This window comes from Perissodus microlepis, chromosome 7, assembly GCF_051167445.1.
Source record: "Perissodus microlepis isolate ML-2025 ecotype Zambia chromosome 7, ASM5116744v1, whole genome shotgun sequence".
Classification (NCBI taxonomy): Eukaryota; Metazoa; Chordata; class Actinopteri; order Cichliformes; family Cichlidae; genus Perissodus; species Perissodus microlepis.
This window is the reverse complement of record NC_140467.1, coordinates 42,916,027-42,933,590: the sequence shown is the minus strand read 5'-3', so window position 1 is coordinate 42,933,590 and position 17,564 is coordinate 42,916,027. Positions and strand designations below refer to the sequence as shown.

Below are 17,564 nucleotides of genomic sequence, written 5' to 3'. Positions count from 1 at the left end.
AACTGACTCACACAGTGTTTGAGAGCTGCCTAGCAAGAGAACGTTTGATTTACCTTCTCTTTCACAAACTGCTCCCAGTGTAATGATTGCATTTATGTGCCATTGCTTTTGTAAGTTATCATAACCACCAATGTTTTAAATTCTCCATTGGTGTGCCACTTTCATGTTTTATAATATAAATGCTTATAGGTTTGATCTGTGCTCGCATGCATTTGTTTTTGAGTTTTCTTTTAATGTATATACATGCCATAAACCTGCCTTAGACTGCAGATGAAAATTAGCCTGTTCATCCAAATCATTTACACATTTGACCCAAGCACTCATGTTAATTACTCTCCACTGTTCCTAAAACAAGCAATTCTCCAAACAACAAAACACATAAATACCACGTCGGTGGTTTTGCATGCAAGATGTTAGCTGATTTTGAAATCATATGGGTTGCTGCAGATTTAAAAAGTACCTTTATGTTAATTGCGAATACAATATATTTTTGTGCTTGCTTGTTTGCATGGTAATAAAGCTTAAAAACCCTTCCACTACCAGCTCAGCCCAAAGCAAAAAACCCCCCCAAAACATGTTTTTAGATGTCCATTTAAAATCAGTGGTGCAGATGAAGGTGTTAGTGTTTGATACACACCAAAGAATCTTCTGAAGTGATCCACATGGTTTATCACAAATAGTAAGGTCATCATTTTCACAAATTCTGGCACACAGGCTCATTTACCAGTTGTGGGTTCCACAATGTAATTTTCTTGCTGTGTGGACACAAACTGTAGTAAGGAAAAAGCTTAATAAAAAATATTTAAAAACATTTAAAATCATTGTTCACTCACAGCAGATTACTAAATTCAAACAACAGCTCATGAACATTATAGTCAAAGGCATTCTTGCTATGTAGTTACACAGCCATGATTCTAAGAAAAAACCTTAATAAACGGTTCCTTGCATACTTTGATCGCAGTGTTCAATATTATGCAAAATGCCAACATAAACTACTCAAAGTGCTCACTACTTGTTGCACACAAGTGAGGAAATAACCTAAAGTACTCTAAACATAAAAATCTTCGAGGCACAGACATTAATTTACATTGATTACTGGGAATAGGAACCTGGGTGTTGAGTCAGACAGTACGGTACATTTACAGGAATTTAGTCGCAGTTGGGTGTAAGAGTCAATTCCTCAATTTTGACTTAACTAGGGGAGCTGTTTTATGATCCAATGTTCTTTTGTAAAAGAAGCTTCCTCCAGGTTCCAGTGTCACGTACGTCTTCTTCTCATTAAACACAGAGCAGTTCAAAAGGAAAGGAACCCACACGTGAGCCAGATCATCCCTCTGTATAGATGCAGGAGATGTGACTTGTGTCCTGGTCCATCACACTGAAGAAATCCCCTCCATGTAATTCTTGATTAGCAGCTAAAGTTTCTGCTTGATAGTGGACACCAAATCCTGCACACACACACACACACACACACACACACACACACACACACACACACACACACACACACACACACACACACACACGGAAATATAAAAATACATGCATTTATGTAGAGGTTATTTAAAGATTTGCTTGATTCACATTGTTAGGATTATTACGAGCTGAAGAGAGGCCGTCATTAAAGGTATGAATGTGCATACGGTCATAAGCAAATATTCCATTAGAGAACAAGCCACATCACCCTTTCATTCTTACTATGACAAAGAGCACAATTTAAGAATGTAGTTTTTAGATACTATAATGCTATAATCCAATAGAAAAGCAGCATTAAACCTAAAAAACTGTTTCTGAACACCTTGTAAACACCGTCGTTGTCAAGACTGGGAGGGGGGGAGAGGTAAGGTGATATCTATTTAAAGGTACACAAAGTGAAGCTGCCTGATTATGTCTAACTAGAAAAATCACCAGCCACCTGCTACACATCATAAAAATAAAGATAAACTGCACGATTATTGTGCATGTGAGAAAATCCATTTAAACAGACTCTCAAACCGCCCACACATTTGCTAATAGGCTCTTCACATTCTCAGAAAAAACAACAACAACAAAAAAAACTCTCCCTTCGGGCGTAACTGCGTTTACATGAGTATTTTGACAAACTTGAAGAATAATGTGATTTCAAACCTGGGCTGCGATTTGCCATGTCAGGAGGCTGGCTAACCTGCTTCAAATCACAGCTGTTCTGCAGGGATGTCCCACAGGGAGGATGCGGGAGGCAGGTGGAAGAACAAGGTCTGCACTGGTCCCCAGGGAAGAGCTGGCAAGGGGAAGGATCAACAAACCTGAAATATTTCACAGTAAAATGAATACTCTGCTTGTAGAATTAAGATCATTTTATATAAATTAGCTTAGCTTTTTTTTTTTTTTTTTTTTTTTTAAATATATTGCTTGTATTTTACAAACCACTTAAAAGAATGGAGAACATCTCCTGCTGTCATCTCAAACTCAATCTTTGCTACATTCATGTAATGAATGAAGAATTACAGCTTTCACTTCATATGTGGCAAGACTTCCCATGCAGCTGGCTTCACCTTTTTCTCTTTTTAATTCTCTGCCTAACATAACTTTTGTTCGCCAGTGAAGACACGTGCGCTCTTTATTTTCTGCTCTGAATGGAAAAGCATGTGCAATGCTGCTAATCTCAGGTTTTTAAGTTACAGAGTTCATGCAGATTCATTCGCTGTGATTGGTAGTTCGTCTAAGCATAACATATGTACTCTGTCGGTACCTAATGATGTATTACACCATGCCATCTACACACTGCAATCTGTGCAGCACAAGCTCATTCATGCTATTATCAACCATCACAGTGTAAGCAAAACAGTCTGCCTGCTTTACTCCAGGCAAGGTGCATTTTCTTTTAATCTTCATATATTACTTTCTACCAGTCAGAAATAGTCATCAACATTACTTTTATAAATATACGGGTTTTTTTGTAATTGCAGAAAGAGTACATTTAAATATCATCCAAGGCCCACTGCAGTCTACTCCTCTGCTTTTATTTGGGCCAAGTAACACATTAGCATGTCTGCTTGTGTCTATCAAGTTTATCAAGTAAACAGGCCAAAGCTTGCAGACAATCCACAGACTGAGTGGGAACTGAAAGGAATCACAGAAAAGTGTACAAAAATGGCAACCAGGATTTTACAATTGATTTAACGTCTAAAAGGTAATTATAGCACCCTCTCCTCCCATTCAACCTTAAATTGTATTTTTGGGGATTTTATGATTCACTTATTGAATTCCTCAGCTACTCTTGTCGGTGGCTATAGCATCCATTAATGCTAGCAGTTGAGACCAATGAGGCAAAGTAAGGTTTTCTTTCACATGCTGAATGTCCACACCGCGTCCTGCAGTGAATGCTTCGGCCTACCGCTGATATTAGGACAATAAATGCCAGCAAGGAGTCGTGAGCATTTGGCTGCTCGGGACGACAGAAATCCTTTATCACATGCATTGAAGTGTATAGATGAAGGGATGTTTTCCTATGGGTCCACAAGTAAAATGTGTTGCTGGTCATTCCCAACCCCCCCCCCCCCCAAAAAAAAGAAAAAAAAGAAAGAAGCCTCTCCTCTGCCATATGATCCACCCACACACCAAATAAAAAAAGAACGGCAACAACAAGAACAAAAAACAACTAGCCTTTGGACTCCTTCATCAGGGTGGTTTCTTTTAAACTTATTCTGATTATGAGCTTAGAGTCTTGAATCCATGACAACCGATGTTTAAGTCGACTGTTTCAGTTAATCAAGAGAGAGAAACAGAGAGAGAGAAAGGTTTGTGAAGAATTTAAATCAGTCATGGTTAGACTTCTAACTGTGCCAGTGGGAATACAAAATGAAAAGACGACATCAATACTGAAGCTAATGTGTTTTAATTTCGCAGTATTAAATATAAAACATGAAAATGAAGCTATTCCTATAACAGTGAGATGATTATAATGACATTAAACAAAATCAAGATGGAGCAGTACCTGTAATTATCTTGCAAGGAGGAGGAGAACAACAGACCCAGGTGAGGATTGCTGCAGGAGTCTTCTCCCTGTGGAGCAGCTGAGGAACAGGGATGACAGACACTTCAGGGCTGTCCACCACAGCCTAAATCTAATGGATAAACCTATTATGTGCACATGGTTGCAGGGACATATGCTTACTTTACCCCCCCCCCCCATTAATGCAAAGAGATATATATCTCTTTGCATTAATGCAAAGAACTACAGCTTACACATACCGGAGTATGACTCATGGGAGGCACCAGGCGATAGGCTCAAGTTGTTGTCTAGCTTTGCCAGAGGAGAGAGGCTTGGCTGCAGAGGGTGGATGGTTAAACAGTCTGTCAGGGTGTCCTGGGTCACATCAGCAGTGGATTTTATCTATACAAATAAAAAGTAAACACAAACAACATAAGGAGTGATGATAACAGTTCAGTATTGGCATTGCTGTAATATTTAGTGTCTAGTTCTACAGCCATTAAACATTTATAATGAATAGTTTTGAAATGTTATGAAATCATGTGTGATGAGCTTTAGTTTTCTTTTTATGTATGAGTAAAACACCTTCAAGTCTCTCATATTTGACATTATTTTCATGCCTGATGTGACAGGTCACATTGAGCACTTGTTATTTTTTGAATGTTTAAATGCTAACATGGAAAGTCAGTCATACCGAGTGAAGTTTAGCTATTATTTTCTATGAAAATAAACAAAAGCTATATTAAGGTTAATTCAAAGCATCTTCAGTGGGAATCTGGCCAAGATATGACGCATGCCAAACCATTCTGGACCTAGTTTCATCACTTCAGTATCTGAGAAAGCCCTTTTAATTGTACTTTGGACTCAAGCCCATTTACGGCCTTCATAAATTCACAAAGACGGAGAAAAAAAAGGCTATAAGATCCTCGTGAGTGTTGCTATATTGTATATGGCAAAGATTCTGCACGTGTCGTTAATCTCAAACTAATATAAAATCCAGCTGTTCTTGAAAATCACATGTACAACAAAGATTCGTTATTTAACTTCTAAATGAAAAAAGTTGAGAAGATGCAAGACTTTTATAAAGTGTCACCTTTTTTTAGTAACAACTTATCTTCTTTTGTCCGTATCTATGGCGACAGAAACTTTGGGTGCTAAAGAGCATCGCTCACATTCGTGGCAAAATCCAAACTGCAACACTTGTGGGCTCTAAAGAGAAACTATATAATGGAGTGGCCTTAAGTGTAAAATAAAGGCTGCGAAATAGAACAAACGACAAAACTGCATGTAGCTTTTGTGCACGTTATGCCAATGCTAACATAAGTATATTGCTAGTTATTTTTATTTAACAGCTTGCACACCTACATGTAAGTTAATAAAAATCAAGTTGAAGTGAAGTACATTTTTCTGCGTACGCTTAAGTTGCAGAGTAAACAGAGTGGGATGGAAGGCACTTCACATTGAGTTAATTAAGACAAAAGAAAGCACAATGAAATGAAACGTGTAGCTCTCTCATTAACGTGGTCTCTTCTCTCTTCATAATCTAACTATTGAGAAAAAGTGTGGTAGTCCTCACTCACTGAGGTTCACATAAGGTCTTTTATTAATCCAGTTTAATTTTTCAGTCAGTGATCGGTACGTTGTTCACTCAGTGTGATGTTTCTGGGTATTAATACTCTGCATTGTAGGTAATGTGTTGGCAAGAACAACTCTCTTTGCAGTGTTATGGAGACATGGTACTTGCCTTCTTTCGTAAGTGTCGTTCTTTTGTTGAGTGGGACTTCATATGTTTCCTCAAGGAGCTGGGATCAGTGTAACGCTTTGCACAGCCAGGCACCTGGCATGCATATGGCTTCTGCACAAGCACGTATAAACACACACGTAAGCCCACGATGATGCAAATTACTGAAATGCCATGCATAATTGTACATTCGTTGTTGCTGGGTTGCCACTCACTGTGTCCAGGTGTGTACGCTGGTGCTTAGCTCTGTCACTCGAGTTGCTGAAAGCCTTGTGGCAGCCTGGGTGCTGACAAAGATAAGGTTTTTCCCCCGTGTGGCTACGCAGGTGGATCTTTAGATTTTCGAGCCGAGAGAAAGCCTTGTTGCAACCTTCGAACTGAAAATACAGTAAAAGTGTTTTCACAGATTAGCAGCATTTTAAATAGCACTTTAAAAAAAAAGTCCAATGTGTTGTTGAGTATGTGTTTGGCATATCAGTGTCTGACAAAAGGCAGCTGACCTAAGAGAGCGAAGAAATACTGAACAGAAAATTTACTGTCCTTTATTTTTAGCTGACATTCAAGTAAGCCTTACTGTTCACTGCTAGTTTCATGGATGACTGGAAATGAGCTCTGAATCAGTAACACCTCAGAATGGACAAATACTTGGGGGAGACTGAGGTGATTTTACAGCAAGTTTGTTATGTAATCAGAATTAGAACTTGCTGTAGTGAACAGCAAGTTCAGTTTTTAATATCATGCAAGAACACTGTCATCTACCTACAAAGGTTGTAATCATTGTGTGGAATTGTACATATAAATCAAATGTTTTGAAAAATGGACTTGAGTGTTTGGAAAGCGTTAGGATTTATTTTTGTTGGAGAAAAGGCACATACAACTACAGTCCACTGAAAAAGTATTTGATCCCTTTTTCATTTCTTAGTTTTTGCATATTTGTCACACTTGAGTGTTTCAGATAATCAAACAAATTTTAATATTAGACAAATATAACCCAAGTAAATAAAAATGGTTTTAAATAATGAATTTGGTTATTAAAAGAAAAAAAACTATCCAAACCTACCTGGCCCTGTGTGAAAAAGTAACAGCCCCTCCCCTCCCCTCCAAGTTAACTGCCTAACCACATTTTTTTTGGGGAAAGCTGAGTTCAGTTTCACTAGCCACACCGAGGCACAAATGGAGAAAACTTGGAACATTGGTGAAACTTCCCTAGCAACATTACTCTAAGAACATATCGATGACTCACCCAGGAGGTCACAAAAGAACCATGAACAACCTATTAAACAACTGCAGGCATCACATGCTTCAATTAAAGTTAGTGTTTATGAGTCAACAATAAGAAAGAAACTGGGGGAAAATGGCATCCATGGGAGAGTTCCAAGGAGAAAACCACTGCTGATCAAAAAGATCATAAAGGTTTGTTTCACATTTGCCAAAACACATCGTGGTGATGCCCAAGACTTTTGTGAAAATATTTTGATGAGACAAAAGCTGAACTTTTTGCAAGGTTTGAGTTACATCTTAACAAAGCATGCAGTTAAGAAACGTGGCAGTGTGATGGTCTGGTGCCTGTTTGCTGGTTTAGGACCTGGACAACTTGCAGTAAATGTCAGAACCATGAATTCTGCTCTCTACCAGAAAGTCACAAAGGAGAATGTCTATCCATCAGTTTATCATGCTCTGATGAGTGACCTTAAACACTTTGATGTAGCTGAATTAAAACAACTCTGCAGAGAAGAGTGGGACAAAAGTGTCATAACCAACTTTTAGATTTAGGAGTGTAGTGACCTTTTTCACATATATAGGACCTGGTAGCCCTGGATTTTTCCTTAACAAAATAAATCATAAAAGCATTTTGTATTTACTCAGGTAATCTTTGCCTAATATTAAGATTTGTTTGATAATCTGAAATATTTAGGTGTGACAAATTTGCAAAAGTACTAGAAATAAAGAGGAATAATTATATATAGTTATATATAAAAATATAATTAATAATAATAACAGAATGGTAATCCATTCAACAAGCCCTCGCTCTCTATGCTCAACCTTGGGAAACAGTAAAAGCTCTTGAAAAGATCATTCTTTTTTAAAATAACATTTTTATTTTTTATTTTTTAAATAAACTCTTCTACTCTGAAGGTAAATTGAGGTAAATTAATACCTTTGATGCTGGTAGCAACACCAGCAGGGGTCAGTGTTTATACACTCATACGTCTATTGTTTTTGTTCTTGTGTGTTTTCAATCTTCTGCCTTGTATCACCTTGACAGCAGTTGGTTGCAACAGAAAAAAAAGAAAAAAGTAAAAGAAAAAAGTTGACTTTTTAGTAGACTTGATAGATTTACTGTAAATCTGATGACTAAAAATTAAAGAAATACGCTGCAACAGCATCATACACACGACCTCCCACATGCTCAGTGGCTGGAGTTTCTGGAAAATACTAATGCCCAACGAAGAAAACAACTACTTCTGCAGTATAATGTGACCACAGTGACTTCATTGTGGAAATATGTGAATCATCAAAGCTTGTCTTTGGTAAGGCCAGGACCTTACTCTCCCTCTTCCTGCTCACAGGGGGGTTTGGAATGTCTTTAGTAAGCCTCATGGACAAAACACATAGACCATGTCTGATATTGTTATTTTTCCTCCAACACTGAATTCCTCACATACTGATACCTCTCAGTCATCACTGCCGAAGCTAAATTAATTGCTAATCTTTTTTCATCACGACTGCTAATTATTATCAACATCTATTCTCTAGAACACTAACGAGCACATACTGTTTGCAATTAACCTCACAACAACATATTTTTCACATCACAGTTTGCTAAATGTTTCCAGCAAAACTACTGTTCCAACTCGCTGTTATGCCGATCATTTTTTGCACGTTGCACGAAAGCTGGAAAACACATTTGGTCCAGGCTGCCGAAGACCGGATACAAAGAATTCGTAATAATTTCTTAAGGCAAATGCGCTGCATTAAAAACGTAACAAAACGGTACAATAGAACAACCAATCAAATGCTTTACATAACCTCTTTCAGTGCATGAGAATAATGGAGCACTCTTTCCAATTCTGATTGTTCCCTTACAAAGGGTTGCATTGGCAAAATAGACCAATCCTAAATACACGGTAAAGAAAAGAATTAACAAAATACCCCCAAAACAAATTGCCTCTAGAAAAAAACCCCAGCACAGGCAGAGATAAATAGTCTCTCAGAGCCACAGTGGACAGACAAGTGAGAACCAGCATGCAGCTGAATCCCTGCCAGGACTCCAGGACTATCTGAAGGGAAGGTAACTGTGTAACTCTCTTTCTTTCTGTCTGTCTCACGAAGCTCTCATAAAGCATAGGGGGCTTTTTAGTCTGTAACAAGGGACATTTGGCCTGAAAAGAAAGCAGTATGGCTCCTCAGTGTTGATGAGTGTTACAGCCAGCTTCTGACAGGCCCTGGCAGGTACTAATGCCCTGGCTGAACAATGACAGCTACAGTCTGTGCCAGCAGACTCTGCCCGGTGCCCAGTGTTACTCTGAGGTCAATTCACTCTGGAATCCACTCTTCGCTGTTTCACAAGTGATATTTCTGCTCCTTTCTTGATCGTATTGACTACTATTGTTTTTTCTCTCTCTGCCGTCACTCACTTCTAAATTTCACATGGAATTTAACATTTTAAATGAGACTCTGCAGCCTCTCAGAAAAACACAAACAAACAAAAAAATATGAATTATTTTGAAGTGATGACGGAGTTAGATCACTCTGAACTATTGTAAAAATGGCTCTTAAAATGTTGCCAGACCTGAAATCTCATCAGGCATGCCTTTAGTGGCATTGGCAAGTGATCAGGTTACAAGTGGCTCATGTAAGGACATTTAAAGTGAAGAAACTCCAATTTCATCATCATACATCGAAAAAAGACACTGGCTGATATTGAAGGAAAAGCAGGCAAAATTAATTATTTTTTTTACTTGATATACACTATTATCAATCTGTCACATTTCAAATTCTGATTAATGAAAATTAGGTAAGGTAAGTAAGATGGATATATTTTTTTAATTATTACTTTCAGAGTTGTGGTGATATTAGAAAACACTGCTTCCACAATGTACAAGCGACTCGTACCAGAGAACAAGGCACGTCTCTACCACCTGAGGAGCCATGCAATCTGTGCAAACAGCACAGAATATATTAAAAATAAAAATAAAAAATAAAAAAAATCCTGCTGCCACAACATGGCTGTGAAAATCTGTTGTTTGGACTCAAACTATCCCTTTAAAATCTTACATGCTTAAATCATAGAGACGCACAAACCCAGGCATACATTAACAAACTCATCAATCATCATTAAACAGACTGTCAGATATCAGGTGCAAGTCTGGGCCTGCCCTGTCTTTACTGTGTAACAAGAGCTACCTCTTTGTTATGGTGCGGGCTTGAACATTTCATAAACCTATAAAGCATTTTTTTTTTTTTTTACCTGCCAGTAATTCCCTGAGAAAAGCAAGGCTCTACATCCTGGATGTCAGTTTCTCTAAATATAAATGTATCAGTGTCTCTCCTAACTTTTCTCATTTTGTTTTAATATCTAGCAAAAACCTTATTAATAACCTTTGAATTGTATTCTGGTTAATGAATATGTTCATATAAGCAGAGAAAAAAAAAGAACGAATTACAGCAATAATGTTTAGCCATGACCTTAAATAAAAATATCTTATTAAGGCACATGCGCAATAAGTTTAAATGTGTTTTCTCCTTATTCTTAGAATTATTGTGTTGCAGACGTCGTATCAGTTCTGCTTTTAGGAAGTAGGCTGTACCCACTGGATTGAATCATTATTGAATGATTACAGGGAATGCAACCCCATCCAATGATTGCAGCCCCATGGCAACAGACCTGGTTTCAACTAATAAGTGAGTATTTTGGATCAAAAGGTCGACTACAGGCATGCACGCTGTTAAAAATTAACTTGATGAAAGCAGCGACATGAAGCATGTTTGGCCGGTGGTTTGTTAATTAATCAACTTACTTTGGTATTTTCACAGCGAGAGTGATGACAAAGCAAAGCAGATAATACAATTCAAACATTTTATTTTACCTGCCTGACTATAAGTAAAAGTGCAGAAGTGTTGATGGTATCAACTTTTTTTATTACTTTGGTTTAAAATTTAATATTTCAACAATTACCAAACGTGTTGGGTCCAGACATTTGATGGTCCGAGGTAACGTATTCTACTGATTTTAGTAGTTTGACATTTATGTCTTTTCATAAAACATCTCAACAAATAGTGGCTGAAGAGAGCCACATTATCCAGGCAATGAGTCCTCACTACTTTGGCAATCCCCTTGAACTAACCCTCATTTCTTTATATTTTGCCAGACTTTCTTGTAATTTTTTTTAAAGTGGTCTTGAGCACTAGTTCTCCAGGCTTTCAAAGTTTTCTTTGGACATTAATTGCTTTTTTAAAAACTCATTTTCAGTTTAATCCTTGTACCTCACCATGTTAAAGGAACGTTTTTTTGTTTCTTAAGCCACTTGACATCGATTTATGAATCATACAAGACTAAATAGCGACCTTACTCAAGGGATGAACAGGTTGTACTTAACAAAGACCAAATTCTAAATTGTATCTTTGTGCACTTTTTTACTAGCACCCTGTCACAAAAACATGTAATTTGTTCCCATTTCTTTAGTAAAACTGAAAAACTGAAAAAGATAAGTCCATGGAAAATGCCAAAAAATAAAATAGTATTTTTTTCTGATGTGAAGGACAAAAGAAAAAGTTGCAAGCTTAAAAAAAAAAAGCCAAACTCTACAGCAGAACAGTATCTAAAAGTCACGTCCTTAAAAAACAGAAAAAATTTCCAGCAAAAACCGGGCATAGGACCTAAGAGATCCATCTGGCCCTTCAGTTGGTCCATCTACTGTTCATTGAAGCCTCATCAGAAATTCTTAAGGAAGGGAGAAAAGGGTGAAGTATGCCAAATTACACAAGAACTGGCCTGAAAATCAGTAGCAACAAGTCTTGTGAAGAAATTGCTCCATACTTTAAATTAAATTATTTTCCTCACCGATATGAAAAATGTCAGGAGACAGGTACAACAGTTAGTGCCTATAGTCATCTGTCTCTGTTATGGTGTTGGTGATGGTCACAGTGTCAACACAAAAAATACTATCACCAAGTACCAGATTTTAATCCACCATGCAGTGCTATATGGAAAGGAACTGACTGCCAGTGGCTTCATATTCCAGCATGACTCTGATGGCAAACACACTGCCAGTTCAATGAAAGCATGCCCAAACTATCAGTCATGGATTGGCCTCCGCAGTGCCCGGAGCTCGACATTATTGAAGCACTTTGGGATCATTGTGAAAGTGAACAGAACAAAAAGTAAAACACATTGAATGTCCTCCAAGAACTCTGTAGAACTATTACAAAGACTACTTAAATAAATCACATGAAAGCTGCCTAAGAGAGTTCAATCCGTTATGAAGAATAAAGGTGAATAACAGCGATCATACCAAATATTGATTTTCAAGCTCATCAGAATTGTATAAACTGTCTTTTTGCCTCATGAACTAATTTTCCATGTATGTCTGAGCATGTTTAAATTAGTCACTGCACCTGTTTCCAATTTTCCAAGCAAAATATAAAGAAATGCAGGGTGGCTCAAGCTGTTTACTACAGGAAATCGTCCACTGAAAAGACAACATAAAACTTGATATAACTAGACATATTGGCTATTGTTATTGATCATCAACCTTTTTCTCCTGTACTGCCAGACATTAAAAATTTTAAAGTATCTTTAGACCTAACCTTATTATAATATTTTCAGAGGGTTTTGTGGTCTTATGAGGATGACTTGTAACTACCATTATCCCAACAGGCCAATTTAGAAGAAACTAGAAGATGTTATCATAAATTTTTGTATTACAATTTTTCTGTTAAAAGCTTATGAAAAGATAATATCTTCTTAATATTTACATGTTAGCATTTAGCTCAAAGCACAGCCTGAATTGAAATCTCTGAGTGAATACAACAACGGCAAAGATGGTGGTAGAAGTATAATTTTTTAAACTGGTAAATGATGGCTGCCAAGTTTTGTGACTTACTTCTAGAAGGAATTTGGTGCAACAATGTGAATATGGACTCATAGTCTTGTTTTTACATTGGATTTTGACTCTAGGATGGAAAAAACAACCAGTAAATAGATTATTAAACTGCAACAGATCTAAGAGAATTACATCACTTATCTCTGAGACACAAATCTTCAATCAATAATCATGGATGGATAAAGTCTGTCTCACTAGCCAAACAGCTCCTGACTACAGGGCATCAACCTTCCCAGAACCACCGCCAAGTTTGTCAGATGGTGACCTGGCAAACTCCTGGCAGCTGACAGGCAGAGTCGCTACGAGAGGGCTGTAGTGCCATGCCAGATCTAAAGTTCTGTTCTGTGCCTCCTTTGTGCTGATATAATACGGATATAATGGAGTTAACTCCCATGTCAATTATCACAGAGCTGTGCTAATTATTCCATGGCTTAAGTTAGAAGAAGAGAGGGAGCCTATATTTCTGATCTAAACACTGGCTATAAACTCAGAGCACATGAAGGAATTTGCTGGAAACTAGGCACGGTGGCTTTGAAGCAACAATCCGAACTGAAAGCAGCGAGCCTTGACATTCATTGTCTACTTGCTTTGACTGTATTTACTTAGTTTTTTTCACCAGTTGAGTAAAATAAATATTCATCTGATTAAAAGCAAGCTTTGCTATCTGCGTGTTGTTTCAAGTGAGATAGCGTGCAGCATTTTTGTTTTTTCAAGAGGCAAAGAAAAAAAGTAAAATATTGAATTTAGTTGCATGAAAACTTGAATGAATATAGAAATGTCTGCAAGATATACCGAGCATTTGTTGGGTTTTTCTCCTGAATGGACCCTCATGTGGATAAGAAGCTTGTATCGTGCATTGAATGGCTTGAAGTTGCGTGGACAGGCTGCCCAGTAACATGTGAAATCCTCAGCCTTCCGCTGGTCCACATGCAGCTTTTCTATGTGCCTTACCAACTCCTCCTTTTGGTCATAAACTGCATTGCAGTCCAACCACCTGCAGCAGTGAGCCCCATACTCCTCCAGTTCTCCTTCTTCTTCCTCCAGCATTGGAATCTGGGGTAAAAAACTGACCCCGTGCCTGGGATGGACTGGGGGAATGGCACCCTTTGTGACAGGATCTTGAGTAAGGGGCTTTTTTTTGCACTGATGTCTGGAGAGGTGAATGTGCTGGTGTGAGTGGTAGGGTGGTGGAGGCCCATGTGGAGGAGTGGATTCTGAGACAGGAGTCAACAGCGATGGCTCTAACTGTAGAGGTAGCAGCATTTTATTGGCGGCTGGGCTGCAGCTGTCTGAGGTCTTCTCCAGCACCCCTTCTTCATCTGGGAGGCACTGCTGTTCCACCACCATGTTAGCCATCTGGCTTTCCAGGCCCATTCCCTCCTCAAGCATCTGCATATTTCCACATGTCGACTGCGGGGCCAGAGCTTGTGAAGAGCCTGTCATGCTGTACAGATGGCTCTGTGGGATGCAGCGGCCTCTCACACCCAGGAAGTGACCGTAACTCTCGGACTGAACAGGTGAGAGTGTGGGGTGGGAGGCTGGAGAGGTATAACCGTTGATATATGCTACAAGTGAGGTAGGTGATGTGCGTATAATGGAGTTAAAATCTATACCCATGACATCTGACAAAGGCGACATGGAGAGTGCTCTCTTCTTAGCGCGTGTCTGTCTGGGGCTTCCGGCCTCACCTGCAAAGAGGTATGAAGGCAAGGAGGCAGAAGTGCTTGTGCCACCGGATATGGTCGTGCCCGACATGGCCGTGCCAGGAGAAAGGCTGAGCTGCTCGCCGCCCTCGCTGGCTTGGGCAGAGCACTGAGGTAATCCCAGAGGAGGAAGCACACGGTAACCATATGGCCAGTCATGTCTGCCACTAAACATTGACTGTGTTTCAAACAGACTGAGGGTGGTGGATGCCAAGGATTCTCTGGACAGTAAGGACCTGAAAAAAACGGTTGTGATTCACTTGAGCAACACTCTTAACTCTTTTATCGGCACATAACATTTACTGATATCACTCACCTGGTGTCAAAGTGGGGAACCGGCACACTATGAGACTGCGGAGGAGGGTGAGGCACTGCGGGTCCTGCAGTATATGGCTGGCCTTTGACAAGAGCCATGGGACTGCTGGTCATTGTTACATTAACAGCAGCTGCTTGACCAAATACATCCATGGTAGGCCCAGACAGAGAGCAATCTGCTGGACACAAGCCCAGAATTAAATAAGCAAAATATCCACAAGGGATATGCAAGCTAAGCAAAAACAAATGTTCACAAATCAGTTTAAAGCTTTGCAATAACATTACGCCACTGTCAGGAAAAGCCACTGAAAACAATAATTCAAACTGAAATACCGCACATTAAGTGGGCTGTTCTTTAACTAATATTATAGACAGATTATTTCCCTCACCAACCAGGACAGAGACACTATCTGCTCTGTTAATCACTAATGAGTTCTTCATCTGCTTGCACTTTTCTGTGGAAAACTGTACTTTTAGGCCCTGTGCTTGGTAAATTGTTAGTAAATATGAGAACAAGATGTCTAACAGAAGGAAAAAAATTACAGAAGATGTCAAGAATGCAGAGGAAAAGTACACTTTTGGCTCCAGGGAAGGGAAGAAGTTTGAAAACATTACTGCTATTGTTTTATTTTTTATTTTTTTATGGGATATGTGCACCCTGATTTCTCAGTTAAAATTGAGACAGATTGTGTGCTGAGCTGGGCTTTCAGAGTATTGCACTGTTTTAAAGCTAGAAAGTCTCATTTACATTTTCCTCACACAAGTGGGTTAGTTACAGTTGGGTAGACTTTTTTTTTTTTTTTTTTTTTTACCTTTAAAGCTGTCAGAGAGTCTTGTCTGTATGGCAGTTGCCCCTTTTGTGTTTATAGGATGTTGAGTAGGTGGTTGCTGGTGCGGGGATCTACTCGGCATGTTTAGATGTTTTCCATTGGTCAACACCTGTCTGCGAAGACTCAGGCTTGGCAGCATAACATGAGTTTCACCCTGTTTTTCAGAGGCAAAGGAATGAACGGTCCCTCTTTTCACTTTCTGCATTCTCCCAGAAGAGGAACTAAGGTTGCTCTGCTGAGAGGAAGATACAGGCATCCTGATGGACTGGGACTGGTGTCCTCTGATCACACTTAGCGATGGGGACACACTACAAGGTGACACCAGGAGCTGACACCCTTTCCCGCTCATGGCTATGGCAGATTTCCCAAAAGTCTGGAGTGCAGAAGGAAGCTGATTCAAGTAGTTGTGTTTGCTTTATACAGAAACTGGTAAACCAAGGCTCACACCTAGGAAATAACCCAAGCACAACAAAACATAAAACATACGGTATGTGTGCAATAACATATCTAAATAAAGCATTTTAAAAGTAAACCAAAAATGTACAGTCTGTGTACTTTGGCACAGAACCACTCAACCATAACTAGCTCTGTATATTTGTAATAAGATTACAATGTTTCCTCTTGAAAACCTAAAAGCATATTAATCATCAAGCAAAGCTATCCTAGAATAAAACATAGTTAATTCAAATAAAAACATGATCAGTAAGTGTTAATGTATTCAGGACCATAAACAGGAACTTTCTTACACGTAAGCCTATAGTGTTTTCACTTTTCTATACTGAAAGCATCTACTCATCTAAGAAAGTGCTCAAACTGGTTAAAACTATGACCTCTGCAGTGAAGTTTTGGGTTCGCTATAATTCATGACGCATGAATTTACCTGCGGCTGCTGCTGCTGTTGTTGTCGCAAATACTTTCCCCTCAAGTTTCATGTCAGGATGAATGGCTCCTCCAGTCCTCCGCTGTGACTGTAATCCGGGTAACTACCGGGTGATCAACTGTCGCGTTTCTCTCGGTGTGCGCGGAGCAGGGCAGCGAAACCTCTGCGGAATCCGCGGCGTCCCAGCTTACTCCGTTTCCAGGAACTTTCCCGATTACTCTTTTGCCCTTGACACGGCATTAAATCAGCGACGTCATTTCAGACTGAGCGCACCTTAAGAGTCAATAATTACATTTTTTTTTGTAGCCCTTAATGTGCTTGTGAGCGTGCACGCGAGGCAGTGAGTTCAAGTGAGCGCACGCGCCACCGTGATACATTTTTAACACATATTCTTTATCACATATATATTTAAATATGTACTTGTTACAGATAAACTCTCACCTATTTATTTATTTTTCTAAAGTCGTTTCAATTTTTTTTTCAGAAAGATTTTTAAACATCCACCTCGCGCACCGATTTCACATTTTAATATGGCTTCAGGTAATCTTTGGTGTCATGTGAAAGACTTTGAGGTAAATCATCAGCTGTGAGTAAGGGAAAGAGTGTGAGCCAGCTCAGTGGCCTACTTTTTTTCTTTTTAAAGGTGATTTATTTATGTTTTTATTGCACGCTTACGCCGAGGATCTGAAATAATATTTTAAGTTTGCTCTGAGAAGGAGGAAAATCCAATCAAAAATCTTTTCCAGTGCAATTACTGAAACTCATACTTTGCTCAATCCAAATTGCAGAAATTCGTTCGTTTCTCCTTTGTATCGCTGACGGACCTCTACAGATTTAATTATATTGATTTAATTATAAGTTTGACTCTACAAATCCTTTGCTTGGTTGCCATTCAGCACAAGTCATAATTTGTACGTTGCTTTGTGTTGCATGGGTCTGCTGTACCTGCTTTGCCCCCCCCCCCCAAACACACACCCACCCGCTTTCCTTCTCTTCCTTCTCCTCCTCCAGCCCTC

At 39.0% G+C, this 17,564-nt stretch overlaps 1 protein-coding gene across 1 annotated transcript; it reads right to left on the bottom strand.

Annotated features, from left to right (window-relative positions):
* Window positions 1–646: 646 nt before the first annotated feature.
* Window positions 647–16,720, bottom strand: glis3 (GLIS family zinc finger 3). The gene is made up of 10 exons (XM_084935222.1): window positions 16,549–16,720; window positions 15,651–16,115; window positions 14,840–15,014; window positions 13,613–14,759; window positions 5,930–6,091; window positions 5,718–5,828; window positions 4,234–4,375; window positions 3,977–4,055; window positions 2,128–2,285; window positions 647–1,448 (listed from the first exon to the last, which is right to left on the bottom strand). Exons 2-10 carry the CDS (start codon window positions 16,015–16,017, stop codon window positions 1,327–1,329), a joined length of 2,463 nt encoding a protein of 820 aa, XP_084791348.1. The 5' UTR covers window positions 16,018–16,115; window positions 16,549–16,720; the 3' UTR covers window positions 647–1,326.
* Window positions 16,721–17,564: the final 844 nt, after the last annotated feature.

Excerpts from the sequence above, each read along its gene's own strand:
- glis3 (XM_084935222.1), bottom strand. The coding sequence starts at position 16,017 with ATGAGCGGGAAAGGGTGTCAGCTCCTGGTGTCACCTTGTAGTGTGTCC. Across the intron at positions 6,092-13,612 it reads AAAAACCCAACAAATGCTCG|TTCGAAGGTTGCAACAAGGC; the intron begins GTATATCTTGCA and ends CTGTATTTTCAG. Across the intron at positions 4,056-4,233 it reads CTCCCATGAGTCATACTCCG|CTGCTCCACAGGGAGAAGAC; the intron begins GTATGTGTAAGC and ends CCTGTTCCTCAG.